At 36.6% G+C, this 14,017-nt stretch overlaps 2 protein-coding genes across 6 annotated transcripts in view; one reads left to right on the top strand and one right to left on the bottom strand.

Annotated features, from left to right (window-relative positions):
* Positions 1-14,017, bottom strand: part of RAB3GAP1 (RAB3 GTPase activating protein catalytic subunit 1) — a 112,225-nt gene that overhangs the window by 49,295 nt on the left and 48,913 nt on the right. For all 5 annotated transcript variants that reach the window (XM_030327154.1, XM_030327155.1, XM_030327156.1 and 2 more), the window contains 4 exons: positions 11,031-11,150; positions 9,137-9,302; positions 4,465-4,564; positions 1,323-1,404 (listed from right to left, as the gene is read on the bottom strand). In XM_030327154.1, the coding sequence (XP_030183014.1) occupies positions 1,323-1,404; positions 4,465-4,564; positions 9,137-9,302; positions 11,031-11,150 (468 nt within the window). The remainder of the gene's footprint in view (positions 1-1,322; positions 1,405-4,464; positions 4,565-9,136; positions 9,303-11,030; positions 11,151-14,017) is intronic.
* On the top strand, positions 152-442 carry LOC115521721 (40S ribosomal protein S27-like). Its single transcript, XM_030327159.1, has one exon. The coding sequence runs from the start codon at positions 152-154 to the stop codon at positions 440-442; it is 291 nt and encodes a 96-aa protein (XP_030183019.1).

The following is a 14,017-nucleotide window of genomic DNA, read 5'->3' as shown; positions in this document are numbered from 1 at the left end:
TTTATCTACTATATCTTCCTAATTCAGCATAGTGTTTGACACATGTAAGTATCAATTACAAAAGATACTTATTTTATCTTCTCTCTTGAGTGATTTTAAATTAAAAGTATTATCATTTCTACCTCTATGCAAGAGTACTAACAATGTATGTATGCGCCTGTGCGGATGTGACAATCTCCCCCGCAACAACATGCCCCTCACGAAGAATCTCCTCAATCCCTCCCTGCAAGAGGAAAAGAGGAAGCACAAGAAGAAGCGCCTGGTGCAAAGCTCCAATTCCTACTTCATGGACAAGAGGCACCCACAATGCTATAAAATCACCACCATCTGTAGCCACGCACAAACAGTTTTGTGTGTTGGCTGCTCCACTGTCCTTTGCCAGCCTACAGGAGGAAAAGCAAGGCTTAGAGAAGCATGTTCCTTCAGACTGAAACAGCACTAAAACCACGCTAAATCATCCTGAGGGGAAAACCATCCCAATAAACACATTTTTGGATACAAAAAAAAAAGTATGTATGTGTGTATATAGATTTTTTAACTAACCATATAGTTTAACTAAATAAAACAGTTTCTAAATCAGCACTGTTTATATTCTCCAAATATTTTACTCTCAGTGATTAAATTTTCCAAGTCTTACATTTTCTTATATAAAATTTTCTTAAATTTCAGTGGCTCTTCTAGAAAAGCAGTTGGGTAACCTAGAGGTCACTTTGTAGCTCTTAGGTCTCAACTTGTACATCTGGAAAATGTGGTCAGGGAAAATGTAAACACTTGTTAATTCTCAGTGATGAATAGGTGAAAGTTTGTTATATATGATTTTCTCTGTGCTTTTCAATATATAAAATGTTTACCAAAAAGTAGGCCAAGAATCACTTCTATATGGAATAATCAATAAATGGTATTATACACATTTTATGTAATATTTTAAAGCCTCTTTTAAGAAATTTTTTTAAGTTTATTTATTTATTTTGAGAGAGAGCAAGCAAGCAGGGGAGGGGCAGAGAAAGAGACAGAGAATCCCAAGCAGGCTCCGCGCTGTCAGCATAGGGCCTGACACAGGGCTCGAACTCACAAACTAGGAGATCATGACCTGAGCTGAAATCAAGAATTGGACGCTTAACCAATTGAGCCACTCAGGCGCCCCAAGCCTCTTTTATTTCTTCAGTTACAGAGAAAAAAAGCAGATGGGCAGATTGTTAGATGAAGATCTGTTTCCGGTACTATACTCATTCCAAAAGGCTATGGTATTACAAAGCACAGTAAAATCAGTATTAATATAAACAGTAAATTCCTTAATTCAAATGATATATTGAAACTCCCACCTTATAGGATCTTCACAGGCACCAAATGGTAACTTGCCAAACTCCAGGCCTCCAACTTCTCCTCCTACAAGGGCATCTATATCTAAACAAAAGAAATAATATTCCATTATTCAGCAAGAAATGAAGAAATAAGTATTTAATTAAGTTAGCTCTTTGGGAGATCATAGATTTAAATGTGCCTATATCAATAGCATATATGTAGAGAGCAGCCAAGTTAAAGACTTCCCCCTAGAATGTTACAATAAAAGAACACCTTGGGGCGCCTGGGTGGCTCAGTCAGTTGGGCGTCCAACTTCAGCTCAGGTCATGATCTCACGGTCTGTGAGTTCAAGCCCCGCATCAGGCTCTGGGCTGACAGCTCAGAGCCTGGAGCCCGTTTCGGATTCTGTGTCTCCCTCTCTCTCTGACCCTCCCCTGCTCATGCTCTGTCTCTCTCTGTCTCAAAAATAAATAAATGTTAAAAAAAAAAAAAAAATTAAAAAAAAGAACACCTTTAATTCCTATTTATACAGTGTTTAATTCAAGCCATGCATTCTACATTTTACCCTTTTGAAATATTCCTTAAATATTGCTTGAGAGAACATTAATCTGTAATTTTTTTTGCATTTTCTAAAAATGTGATTAATATTATCTATATAAAAGATTATCCAAGTATTTAAAAATTTAATTACCAACCTACATTCATCAGTTTTGCTGTCAATAATTTCTGTAGAGCAAATTAGTTATCATTAATAAATTTTTATTTCAGTTGATAGTACATGGAAATACTTGAAGTTTAGCAAAGAATTTCCTTTCTGTTATGAACAGTATCTGAGATGAGAGGAGAATTTAGAGGGTAAATCACTCCCCTTAGCTCCACCCCTCTTAAAGAGGTAATAAACACTTCTAAAAGACATCAAAAGGATTTATTTCTCTGAAATAATTCAGATGGCTGCTTTTCATTATTCGTACTACACTGGAAATTCCTCAAATTAAATTCTATTTGTTATGAATATTCCCCAGTTTTGCTAAAATCATGTTTGACGATTACCTGTCACCTAACTAAATTAATCATTAAATATGGCTCAATTACTTGATTCAGTAAATTTTCTCAAGTCAGTTTCATTCCATTTTTCCAACTAACAAATACTTATAATAAAGATTACAATGACTAGCTTTATTACAAGATGTGAATTTTTAAGAGCTTCACAATGTATAATCAGCATATTTTATAAATAAGCTAAAAATGTTGTACCATAACTGTACAATAGTCTTCATTCAGTTAAACTCAGAAGCAACACTATGGAATGAAAGGATCATGGGATGTGGAGTTTGACCAATGTTTGAAAGCAAACTTTATCACTTGTGACCTTGGGCCAGTTACCTATGTTCTCTAAGTTACATATGTTCTCCAAGAAAGATAATACCTGTCTCATAGATAAACAATAATTACATGAAATAACATATAAAATGCCAAGCACAATGTCTGGTCCGTATTACATGTTCAAATCCTTTCCTTCCCTTTATATGAGAAAATGTTAAAAATTTATATGGCCTTCAATTCACTGAGGAGTAAGATAAACATATTGGTCCTCCCCATTAAAAAAAACTGGCAAGAGAGGCGCCTGGGTGGCTCAGTGGGGTTAAGTGTCTGACTTCATCTCAGGTCATGATCTCACGGCTTGAAGGCTCACGAGTTTGAGCCCTGCGTCAGGCTCAGTTTTGACAGCTCAGAGCCTAGAGTTTGCTTTGGATTCTGTGTCTCCCTCTCTCTGCCCTTCCCCTGCTCACTCTCTGTCTCTCTGTCTCTCTCTCTCAAATAAATAAACATTAAAAAAAATTTTTTTTTAAACTGGCAAGTAAACATTAACAAAGTCCTTTTTGGCAACCAAAATTATAATGCTAACTCTGGATCTTGGGCTTCCTCTTAGATCATCAACAGACTATACTATCTTGGGAAATATTTAAAATTGACTAATAATAGAGCAGACTTTGAAAAAAGGAAAAGGAAGGCAGGAATTGAAACTTTCACCTAGAAAGTAGCTACAAATTGCCTACAGGGTATTGCTGTCTGGGAACGAAAATTACCAAAACAAACATTTGCGTCTTTCTTATAATTTACTCTCAGCTTAGCTTTTATTTCCCTTTGCTGCAGTTTAGATGCAGTTCTTTCATTGTCACATCAGAGTTTCAAATTATTGTGCAGTACATAAATAAGGTACTAGCAGCATATATAACTACCAAAGTCTGAGGATATACTACATTAATTCTAACATCCTAAGACTACCAACTTTCCATCCTATAAATAACCAACTACTTGGAACAAAAATAAACAATAAAGAAATACTGTTTTATTCTAATTTATTTTTCTCAGCAGGGGGGAGTAGACTAGAAAATGTTTTCAGGCTGGTAAAATACTTATTTATAAGTTTGTGTTAAATTTCTTATGAGAAATACTTGAATATAATTACACTTATATATGAGAGAAACACCCAGAAGCCAAATCCTCACTTAATTATTAAGGCTATATGTCCACCAGGGTGAACTTTTCTAGAACTAAGGTAATGTCTTGTTTATACCTGCAACCCAGACACAACCTGCTAATAATTAATGATGACTAAATGAATCAGTCTATTGGTATATACCATTTATGAATAAGAGGTAAACTGATTTTAATTACATCAAATGCAAGTTAAATATTCTAGAGCTCTTTGTAAGTATATGTGTATATACCCATTTTTTTTCTCTTTCCTGCTTTTCTTATTTAGCACTCTTCTTCAAACTCTATTTTCCATAAGGCTCTCAGCTTATGAGGGTGGCTTCCGTTATTATATTCTAAAAACAGACAGTTTAATCATTCACTACATACTAATTTGCAGCACATGATGTTCCACAGCAGGGGGGATGCTTTATAAGTAATATTAGCTTTCAAAGATAGATCGTCACATATAGAGTAATGCTGTCTCTAGAGCAAACTTCAAAGCTTTTTTTAAGAGAAACAAAATTATAAAGGTAATTAAATCAGCAATACTACATTTAGAATGAATTACAAATATTTCCAATTTAAAACACTTGAAACACACTGTTAAATAAGTTTAATTTCTGAATATATTTTCTTTCCATTTATATTCAGTAAGTTAAATATAGCTCTAAATTATCTCACCTGGAGGTTGCTGAGGCCAAAAATACTGCTGCCAATCCTGAAGTACATAGGTAAGGCGAATAGCAATACTAACCGGAGGCAAAGGAGTTAAAGGACATCCCTAGAAAATAAATGCAAAGACAATATTGTGTAGCTTTAAACAAAGTGTTTTAAAAACAATGCCAGAGAGTTGTTTGGGGTGCTTGGGTGGCTCAGTCAGTAGAGTCCAGCTCAGGTCAGGCTCAGGTCATGAACTCACAGTTCCTGAGATCTAACCCTAGCTGGGCCTGCTTGGGATTCTCTTTCCCCTTCTCTCTCTGCCCCTTTGCAGCTTGTGTGCAGATCTCTCTCAAAAGTAAATGAACTTAAATAAATAAATAACTACCTGGAAACAAAATAAATGCTCCTTCAAAATATTAACAATTTTAATTATACAAATATAATTTCTTATTCTGTTCAGCAATAATGAATGTGAGAAAAATGTTACCCATTTTTTTTAAATTAAGGTGAAACTATTACAAGTATAAGACCAGGATTGAGGAGATGATGCCTTCTCTTTCTTTTAAATGAAAATAAACCCAAATTAAAGCCAGTCTTGGAATATTTAACCATAATTTTAGACTAAGACAAATGGTCACTCATGCAAAATAGATTGTATTAATCAATCAGTTAATAGAAAATTTACATTCATCTTTACATCCACTAAAAATCATGAAAATTAGGGGCTCCTGAGTGGCTCAGTTGGTTAAGCATCTGACTTTGGCTCAGGTCATGATCTCACAGCTCATGGGTTTGAGCCTTGAACCGGGCTCTGTGCTGACAGCTTAGAGCCTCGAACCTGCTTTGAACTTTATGTCCCATCTCTCTCTATTCCCCGGCTCATACTGTCTCTCTCAAAAACAAATAAACATTAAAGAAAAATTTTTTTAATCATGAAAATTAATATCATCCAAACATCCTATAAGCTCTGCTTCCCTTAATAATGGTTAACCTACATTAATGTGGAATAGGACTCAAATATACATAGGAATCACCTAGGGAACATGTGAAAATATAGATTCAAGGCTATTCTGCATATTTAACCAGGTACCAGGTGTTCCTGATACTGCTGATCAGGAAGAATAATAGACATATAGCTCAGCAACATCTATAAATGTCACTAGTAGCTTTAACGGAATACAAACTCAACCTAAAGTCACAATGTAAAGTGGCTGCCCAAAAAAGATAATTTAGTTTTGGGCTGCTGTGTCCTTGCCAAGCAAGGTAAGATTCTGGTTGTTTAGGAATAATAAACTTTTTAGTCAAGTCCAGATATTAACTGAGTGTTCACCTGTAATAAGGTACAAATGGTCTAGAAACCATAACAAAGCTGCCTTGACACATAACCTCTGCTCCAGTTACACAGCAACATAGATAAATATAGAAAGCATAGAAAGCAATAACCAGAAAGAAAGAGCTAGGATCAAATATGACATAAATATCTTTGTGGGTCCTAGAAAGCTGCAGAAAATCCAAAGTTTCAAGGCATATGCCCGCTGAGTTCCAGGTGTGGAAGTAGGCAGTGACAGCCTAGGATTACAGACTGCATTAAGTGGAACCACAAGTTCAACTCAGTCCAGAGCGAGTGCACTGCAAGACTGTGCTTAAGGCAGACACTGGGGCAGAGCATACCTGCTTGGTACGGTAGTTTTGCTGAAAGTTATGGGCTGGGGAGAGTTACTATGGGGGGTTGGGCGGGGGGGTGGTCAGCGACCGCTCTCATAACCTGAGCAAGCAATCCAGTGATTCCAGGACCAGGTATGCAATACCCCTAATAACACCTCAAAGCAAGAGGCTCCAAACACCATTTTAAGACCCAATTCTGAAATTTTCTACATGTAGGGAGCAACCACAAAATTATAGAACCACAAGAGAGGATGGGAGAAAAAGTTAAAAATTTTAGATATAACATTCATTCTAAATGCACCTGCAAAGAAAATTTCCATAAAACATGAAGAAATGGGGGTGCCTGGGTGGCTCAGTATGTTGAGTGTCCGACTTCAGCTCAGGTCATGATCTCGTGGTCTGCAAGTTTGAGTCCTGCGTCAGGCTCTGAGCTGACAGCCCAGAGCCTGGTGCCTGCTTTGGATTCTGTGTCTCCCTCTCTCTCTGCCCCTCCCCTGTTCATTCTCTGTCTCTCTCTCATGCTCTCAAAAATAAATACGCGTTAAAAAAATTTTTTTTTTAAATGAAGAAATGTAGTTCTAAAAGAGACAAATATCCAAATGAACCATCAAGAGTATAAAACCATGAAATATAAAGAACATCAGAGGGTGCCTGGGTGGCTCAGTTGGCTAAGCATCCGAATTTGGCCCAGGTCATGATCTTGCGACGTGTGAGTCTGAGCCCTGCATCGGGCTCTATGCTGACAGCTCAGAGCCTGGAGCTTACTTTGGATCCTGTGTCTCCCTCTTTCTCTGCCCTCCCCCACTGACAGTCTGTCTCTCCCTCTCTCTCAAAAATAAAAATTAAAAATTAATTAAAAAAAAAAGAGAACATCTGAAAGAAGGAAGAATGTCTAAATGAAAAAAGACCATAGTGTAAGTTTTCAAATATTTAGAGGATTATGGCAGAATTCAAATTTAAATTTTAGGTACTCCAAAAGGCAAAACTGCCCCTCCAGCTCTGCTTACCTGAAGGAAGTCTTTTCTAATAAATCAGATCTATGTTAAAATGAAATAAATTTTCAGGGTAGGGTGAGTGCCCTGAAGCATTCCAAGCAGATGTTAAAGAGTAATTTTTATAAAAACAGCTTTAGAGTTATTACAGAAGAATCACATATTGGGCAGCTTTAACTATGTAAAACATCTAAACTACCCAAAACAGTTCTCAACTATTTTAAGTTCTACTCCTATCAAATCAATTTTGACGGGCCCCTGGCTGGTTGAGTTGGTAGAGAATGCAACTCGTGATCTCAGGTTCATGAGTTGAAGCCCCAGATTGTGCATGGAGCCTACTTTTAAAAAAATTAATTTTGAGAGACATTTCATATGTAGACGAGTGAGTTTTGTGGAAGTTGCCAGATGATGTGATGAGCTGATTAAGAAAACTGGCAATTTTATTATGGACTATGTATCTTCTAATATATAGTCCATATTAAAACTGTCCCAATCATATTCTTTTTGGCTATTTTGTTTTGGACAAGGATCCAGTCAAGGATTATGCATTGCATTTAGCTCTTAGGTCATTTTAGTCTCCCTTAATTTAAACAGCTGCCACGTGGTGCCTGGGTGGCCCAGTTGGTTAAGCATCTGACTGGCTACGGTCATAATCTTGCAGTTCGTGGGTTCGAGCCCCGTGTTGGGCTCCAAGCTGACAGCTCAGAGCATAGAGCCTGCTTCAGATTCTGTGTCTCCCTCTCTCTACCCCCTCCCCTGCTCGCACTCTCTCTTGTTGTCAAAAATAAATATTAAAAAAAAATTTTTTTTAAACAGCTCCCAATCTTTGTTTTGGCAGTCATGATACTGACTTTTTTTAAGAGTCTAGGCCAGTAATTTTGCAAAATATGGCTAATTTTGGAAACACGAGATTGCTCCCAGATGTTGTGACTTATGTTAAACATTTTAGGCAGGAATGCAACAGAGGTGATAATATATCCTATTCAAGGTATCATACCAAGAGATGCCTGATATCAATTTGTTAGTAAAGTATGATCACTTCAGTGAGATGGATGTAACTTAAGCACTTAAAGGGAATATTTCTCTAAGTAGATGACCCGATCCACCATTTCCTCATCTGGTTTTGCTCTTTAACAGCTCTTCAACTTAAGCCCCAATTTTCTTTCCCCAGAGTAACACAAGCAAGTCTTCCATATCTCTGTGATAGTGTTTTTATACAACACCAAGGATGTACTAAGTACATCCCATTTAGCCTTATTTCTCTGTCATAAAACATAAGCCAGATTAATTTTAAAAATCAAATAAAATGAACATTCGTGGGGGGGAGGGAGAAGGCAATTTAGAATCCAAAGTGTTGAGACCTCAAGGAGCTCAAAGTTCCAAACACACTCATCTGAGGAGGTTGGCAACAGCTGACCCATGAACATAGGTTTGAACTGTGTAGGTCCACTTAAAGATGAGGTTTTTACAGTTTAGTCCTATAAATGTATTTTCTCTTCCTTACAATTTTCTTAATAATTAATAACATTTTTTTCTCCAGCTTACTTTATTGTAAGAATATGATATACAATACATATCATACATAAAATATGTGTTAATCAAGTGTGTATGTTACTGGTGAAGCTTCTAGTCAACAGCAGGCTGTTAGTAATTAAGTTTGGCAGAGTCAAAAGTTTTAAGTGGATTTTTGTGCACGTGGGAGGTGGGGTGTTAGGCCCTAACTCCCGCAATGTTCAAGGGTCAACAACTGTATTACTATTAAAGGAGAAGGAGCAGAAAGCGGTAACACAGTAAATAAATATTAACGACAACAAAATTACTTTGATTAACTGTTCTTTAGCATTAGTACACTAAAAATCTAATTGGATACTATTTCTTTAAACATACATAATAATTTATGTAATCATTATATCTTTCTTCCAAGTAATTATATTGTTAGTATTATAGAAAAATGTTTCTACATACTCAATAAAATTACCAAACTGCTACTTTTATCTGGATCCCAGATAAGAATGATAATATCAATGCAAACTCACAATCTTTGATTTGAAGATATCCAGCAGGCCTGATAAATGAGTGTACTGATTTGGCACTTTCCGAAGATGAACCATTTCAAAATCAGTTCGGACACCATGACCCTGACATTCACCCATATACATTCTTCGCCATTTGTGATGAATTTGCACAAAGAGTGGCACCTGGCTGTAGGACAAAATTCAACAGGAATAGACTTTAAGTTCATTAAACACTGAGTAATCCTAAATCTAAAAATTTCCCCATTATATTATTTTAATCTCAAATATTTAAAAACACTAAGCAAGAATCACTCATCATACTTACATTAACAGAGACACTATTAGTTCCTTTTCTCCTCATACTAAAAACTATTAGTTCCTTTTCTCCTTAAACTAATAAGCTAAAGAAACTATCATCTAGTGGCACTTTTGAGTCAGAAAATTGTTTTAAAATAGCTCAAAGTCAAAACAGGCAGAATGAAAATTTTCTTGAATAAAAGCGATCAATTGAGATATGGATATTGAAGGACTCGATAAAAATCTGCTTTTTGCTCCTTTTCCTGTTTCCATTCTTGCTAGGACCTGCGCCTCCACTTTACATGTGCTTCAGAATGCAAACAGTTTGTCCTCCTTGTAAGAGACAAGGAGTTAACGATTTCGTTAGAACAGATAACATCTAAGGAAGGACTAGGTGAACATGACCAGATAAAGCTATCATATGCATATTCCAGACCACCACCACTAGACATCTCCATGCCAACGACCCCTGGCTCCAAGGACTAACACCTGGGCCCTCCTCTTTGTTCTAACCAGTTCCTGGATGCCAGAGAGGACATGTATACCAGATCACAATCCTCGATAAAAATCCCCAGACCCCAAGCAAAGACAAACTCCCTCCTATCTTGAGTCTCCCAGACATTCTGTCTGTACTTTCACTCTCTCTATGCCTTTAATAATCTCTGTTTTCATCTCCTGGTAGCCATGTTTGATTTCTATCCTGCACACAGCCAAGGATCCTCTTGGTTGGTCCTGAGGGACCCTCGGTGGGGTCAGGCCTGTTGGTATCACTATCATATTAGCCTTTCAAATTTTTTTTTTTTTTTTCAACGTTTATTTATTTTTTGGGACAGAGAGAGACAGAGCATGAATGGGGGAGGGGCAGAGAGAGAGGGAGACACAGAATCGGAAACAGGCTCCAGGCTCTGAGCCATCAGCCCAGAGCCTGACGCGGGGCTCGAACTCACGGACCGCAAGATCGTGACCTGGCTGAAGTCGGACGCTTAACCGACTGCGCCACCCAGGCGCCCCCATATTAGCCTTTCAAAGGCAAAACAAAATATGATTCACAGGTATGAAAATATAAATTAAACCAACATTAGTAGCTGAAATATTTTTTACTTTATCATTTGAAAATAGAGCCAGTACTCATTATTCAGATTTGCATCTTTGCAAATAAGCCTATTCCCTAAAATTTATTTGTACCTCAAAATCAATACTCTTGGCACTTTCAGTCATTTGTAGACATGCACAGAGCAGCAAAAAATTTGAGTCACTTGACATGGACATTCTCAGCTGAGGCTAAATGAGGCAATGCTCTGTTTTCAAGTTTTAAAATTAGATTTTGTAACAAAAAAGTTTAAATAAACTAAACATTTGGAAGTAAGACACAAAAATAGTACAATTTACTTTTCATTTCAAATATTCATTGAATATTTCAGTAAATTTCCCTTTAGAAATGCACTCACTAAAGGTTTTGAGTTTGTTCTTCCATAAGATATTCCAACACAATAACAAGTAGGAACCCTAATGATCATTTTTTTTAAAAATCTAATACTTAGTAAACTTTTTCCTTCATAAATTATAATTAAAAATAGTTTTTAACTCATTGTCTATATATTTCAAAATGTCCACCTACCAGCCAGTGTTTCCCAAAGCAATAGACACAGAACTCAGAAGAAGATTGCACTTAGATTCACTGAGAACTGCATCATGGTTTGCAGCAGGGGCAATCACCACAAACTCCCGCAATCCATACCTTAAAAAAAAAAAAAAAAAAAAAAAGAATCACTGCTATTAAACAAGGAAAACTTCAGAGTACAAAAATTTGTTATTTAAAAACTTGAAAAAATTTCCCTGAAGGAAGTTTAGCAAGTCACATCTGAACTACAGGTGTTTCTCTCTCTCTCTTTTTTAATGGCAACTGACAATAACATGAATTTCCTTCATTTAGCAAAACACTTCCATTATTCACCTATTTCCTCTTTATTCTTGACAAATTAAAAGCAGTTTGCAGAAATCACACACACACAAAAAAAGAACATTAACAGTTTTGCCTTAAAATTTTCCAAGACTTAAAGCTTGTTTCAATTAGCTGATAACATTAAGTCCACTGGTGTGGAAAGATAAAGTTTGATAAATTCCCTAAATGGTAGGGAATCAGCCATCATGTAGTTGTGCTAAGTGTGAGGACATGGTTTATTCAAGCATCCTAATTAACGATTTCTTGTATTCTTTTACTCAGTAACACATATTAGATAGGCATCACGAAATATCAGAGAATCACTTACTCTTGCTACAATATCTTGCTATGAAAAATGAAAAGTTCTCACTTAGTTGTCAAGTCCTTTATACAAATTTGTGGTCAAACTTTATAAAAATATAAGGTCAAGTTAGTGATTTTGCCCACTGAAAACTTCTGTTCTATTCACTCCTCAATGTATTTTTATTTAATGGCTTTTTTACGTTAATTTTTTAAAGTTTATTTATTTGAAAGAGAGAGCGAGCAGGGGAGAGGCAGACAGAGAGAGGGAGAGCGAGAACCACAAGCTAGAACCCACGTGGGCTAGAACCCACAAACTATGCAATCATTACCTGAGCCCAAGTCAGACGCTTAACCAACTGAGCCACCCAGGCACCCGTTTAATGACTTTTTTTTATTTTTTTATTTATTTTTTTTTTTAAATTTTTTTTTTCAACGTTTATTTATTTTTGGGACAGAGAGAGACAGAGCATGAACGGGGGAGGGGCAGAAAGAGACGGAGACACAGAACCGGAAACAGGCTCCAGGCTCCGAGCCATCAGCCCAGAGCCCGACGCGGGGCTCGAACTCACGGACCGCGAGATCGTGACCTGGCTGAAGCCGGACGCTTAACCGACTGCGCCACCCAGGCGCCCCAATGACTTTTTTTTAAATAAAGTAATTTATGAAACGGATTACTCATTTGCCTAATTTATTTTAACTCTGGATATGTAGAGTTGTGAATGCTTACTTTTATGAACATTCTCAAGAAGTCCCCCAGTGATAAAGATTACAAAATAAAAATAGTCCAACCCATAATCTGTTTCTTGTTTGGATGACAAAAATTCATTTCATCTTTTCACCTTCCCTCCACCCTCCTACTCCTGAAATCAAAAGTAGATATGGAGAAGCAGCATTCAATACTGGAAAGAACCCAGAGCTGTGACGTCTAAGCTCTAAAGGTCTTTAAAAATATACTTTTCTCTTTTTTTAATGTCCTTGTAAGAAAGAAAACAAAACAGGTGAGCATTTCCCCACATGCCATCACCCATACTGTGCAACCAGTCAACAGTTCTTACTTACTCTTTCAGAAATATTATGTCCATGTACTCACCCTACCCTCAAATGAGATTATACTAAATACAGTTTCTGTACCTCCTTTTCAAATGCTAATCCCCTACTGATCAGTACTCTGTCTCCAGTTTTATGTGGTTGCAACAATACTACCACTCACTGTCTATGTCTACAATTGTAACTGTGGGCTAACCTCCCGTAAGTTGCTGGGTAAAAGAACATCTGTATCTTTAACACTGATAGCTGCTGCCTAACTATCTTCTCCCTCTCCACATACAAACTGTTCCATTGTACACTCCCAATAACAATAAATAAGCCAAACTGAACTGCTTCCTGTATATCTGCAATAAACTCACTTGTGTCCTCTATGCCTTTGTTTACTCTAACTGGAATGTTTCCCCTCATTTTATCAATATCTGACTGATACTTTTTTGAAGATTTACCTCAAATACCATCCTGTCATTCCATTAAATATGTTCTCTTCTCCGAATTCTAATATGTTTTAAAATTTACTAGCATTATCTTTGAAAGATGAATATATACCACTGATTTACTTTCCATACTAGATCTACTTGAAGCCTGAGATGATGTCTTCAAGTAAGCAAACATTTAAATGGGGGTTTTAAAAAGTGAGCAAAACCAACAACAAAAAGCAAGCAACCAGATTAAAAAGTGAACTAAGAACTTGAACAAACATTTCTCCAAAAAAGATCTACAAATGGAATATAAGCACATGAAAAGCTGTGGGCAACGTGACTGATTATTAGGGGAATGTAAATCAAAACCACAATGAGATACGGCTTCACACCCACTAGGATGGCTCTTACAACAAGCAAAAAACCCCAAACAGATAACAAGTGTTAGCAAGGATATGGGGAATTGAGAACCACTGAGCATGATGGATGAGAATGTGAAATAGTACACCCACTATGGAAAACAGTACAGTGATTCATCAAAAATTTAAACATAGAGTGACCAACAATTCCTCATATGGGTATACACCTAGAAAAATTAAAAGCACAGACCCAAAGAGATACTTAAACGTGCCTATTCACAGCAGCTTATGCATTAGCCAAAAGGTAGAAATAGCCTAAAGGCCTGTCGGTAGATGTACAGATACACAAAATGTGATATATGCACACACTGAAATATTACTCGGCATTAAAAGGAAAACAAATTCTGATATATGCTACAACACAGATGAACCCTGAAGACTTGATGCTAACTGAAATAAGCCAGTTACAAAAGGATGAATACAGTAAGACTACACTTATATGAGGTACAAAGAGCAGTCCAACTTACATAGAACA

Source organism: Lynx canadensis, chromosome C1 (assembly GCF_007474595.2).
Source record: "Lynx canadensis isolate LIC74 chromosome C1, mLynCan4.pri.v2, whole genome shotgun sequence".
Classification (NCBI taxonomy): domain Eukaryota; kingdom Metazoa; phylum Chordata; class Mammalia; order Carnivora; family Felidae; genus Lynx; species Lynx canadensis.
Note: the sequence above shows the minus strand (reverse complement) of the source record. Positions and strands in the feature narration are given on the sequence as shown.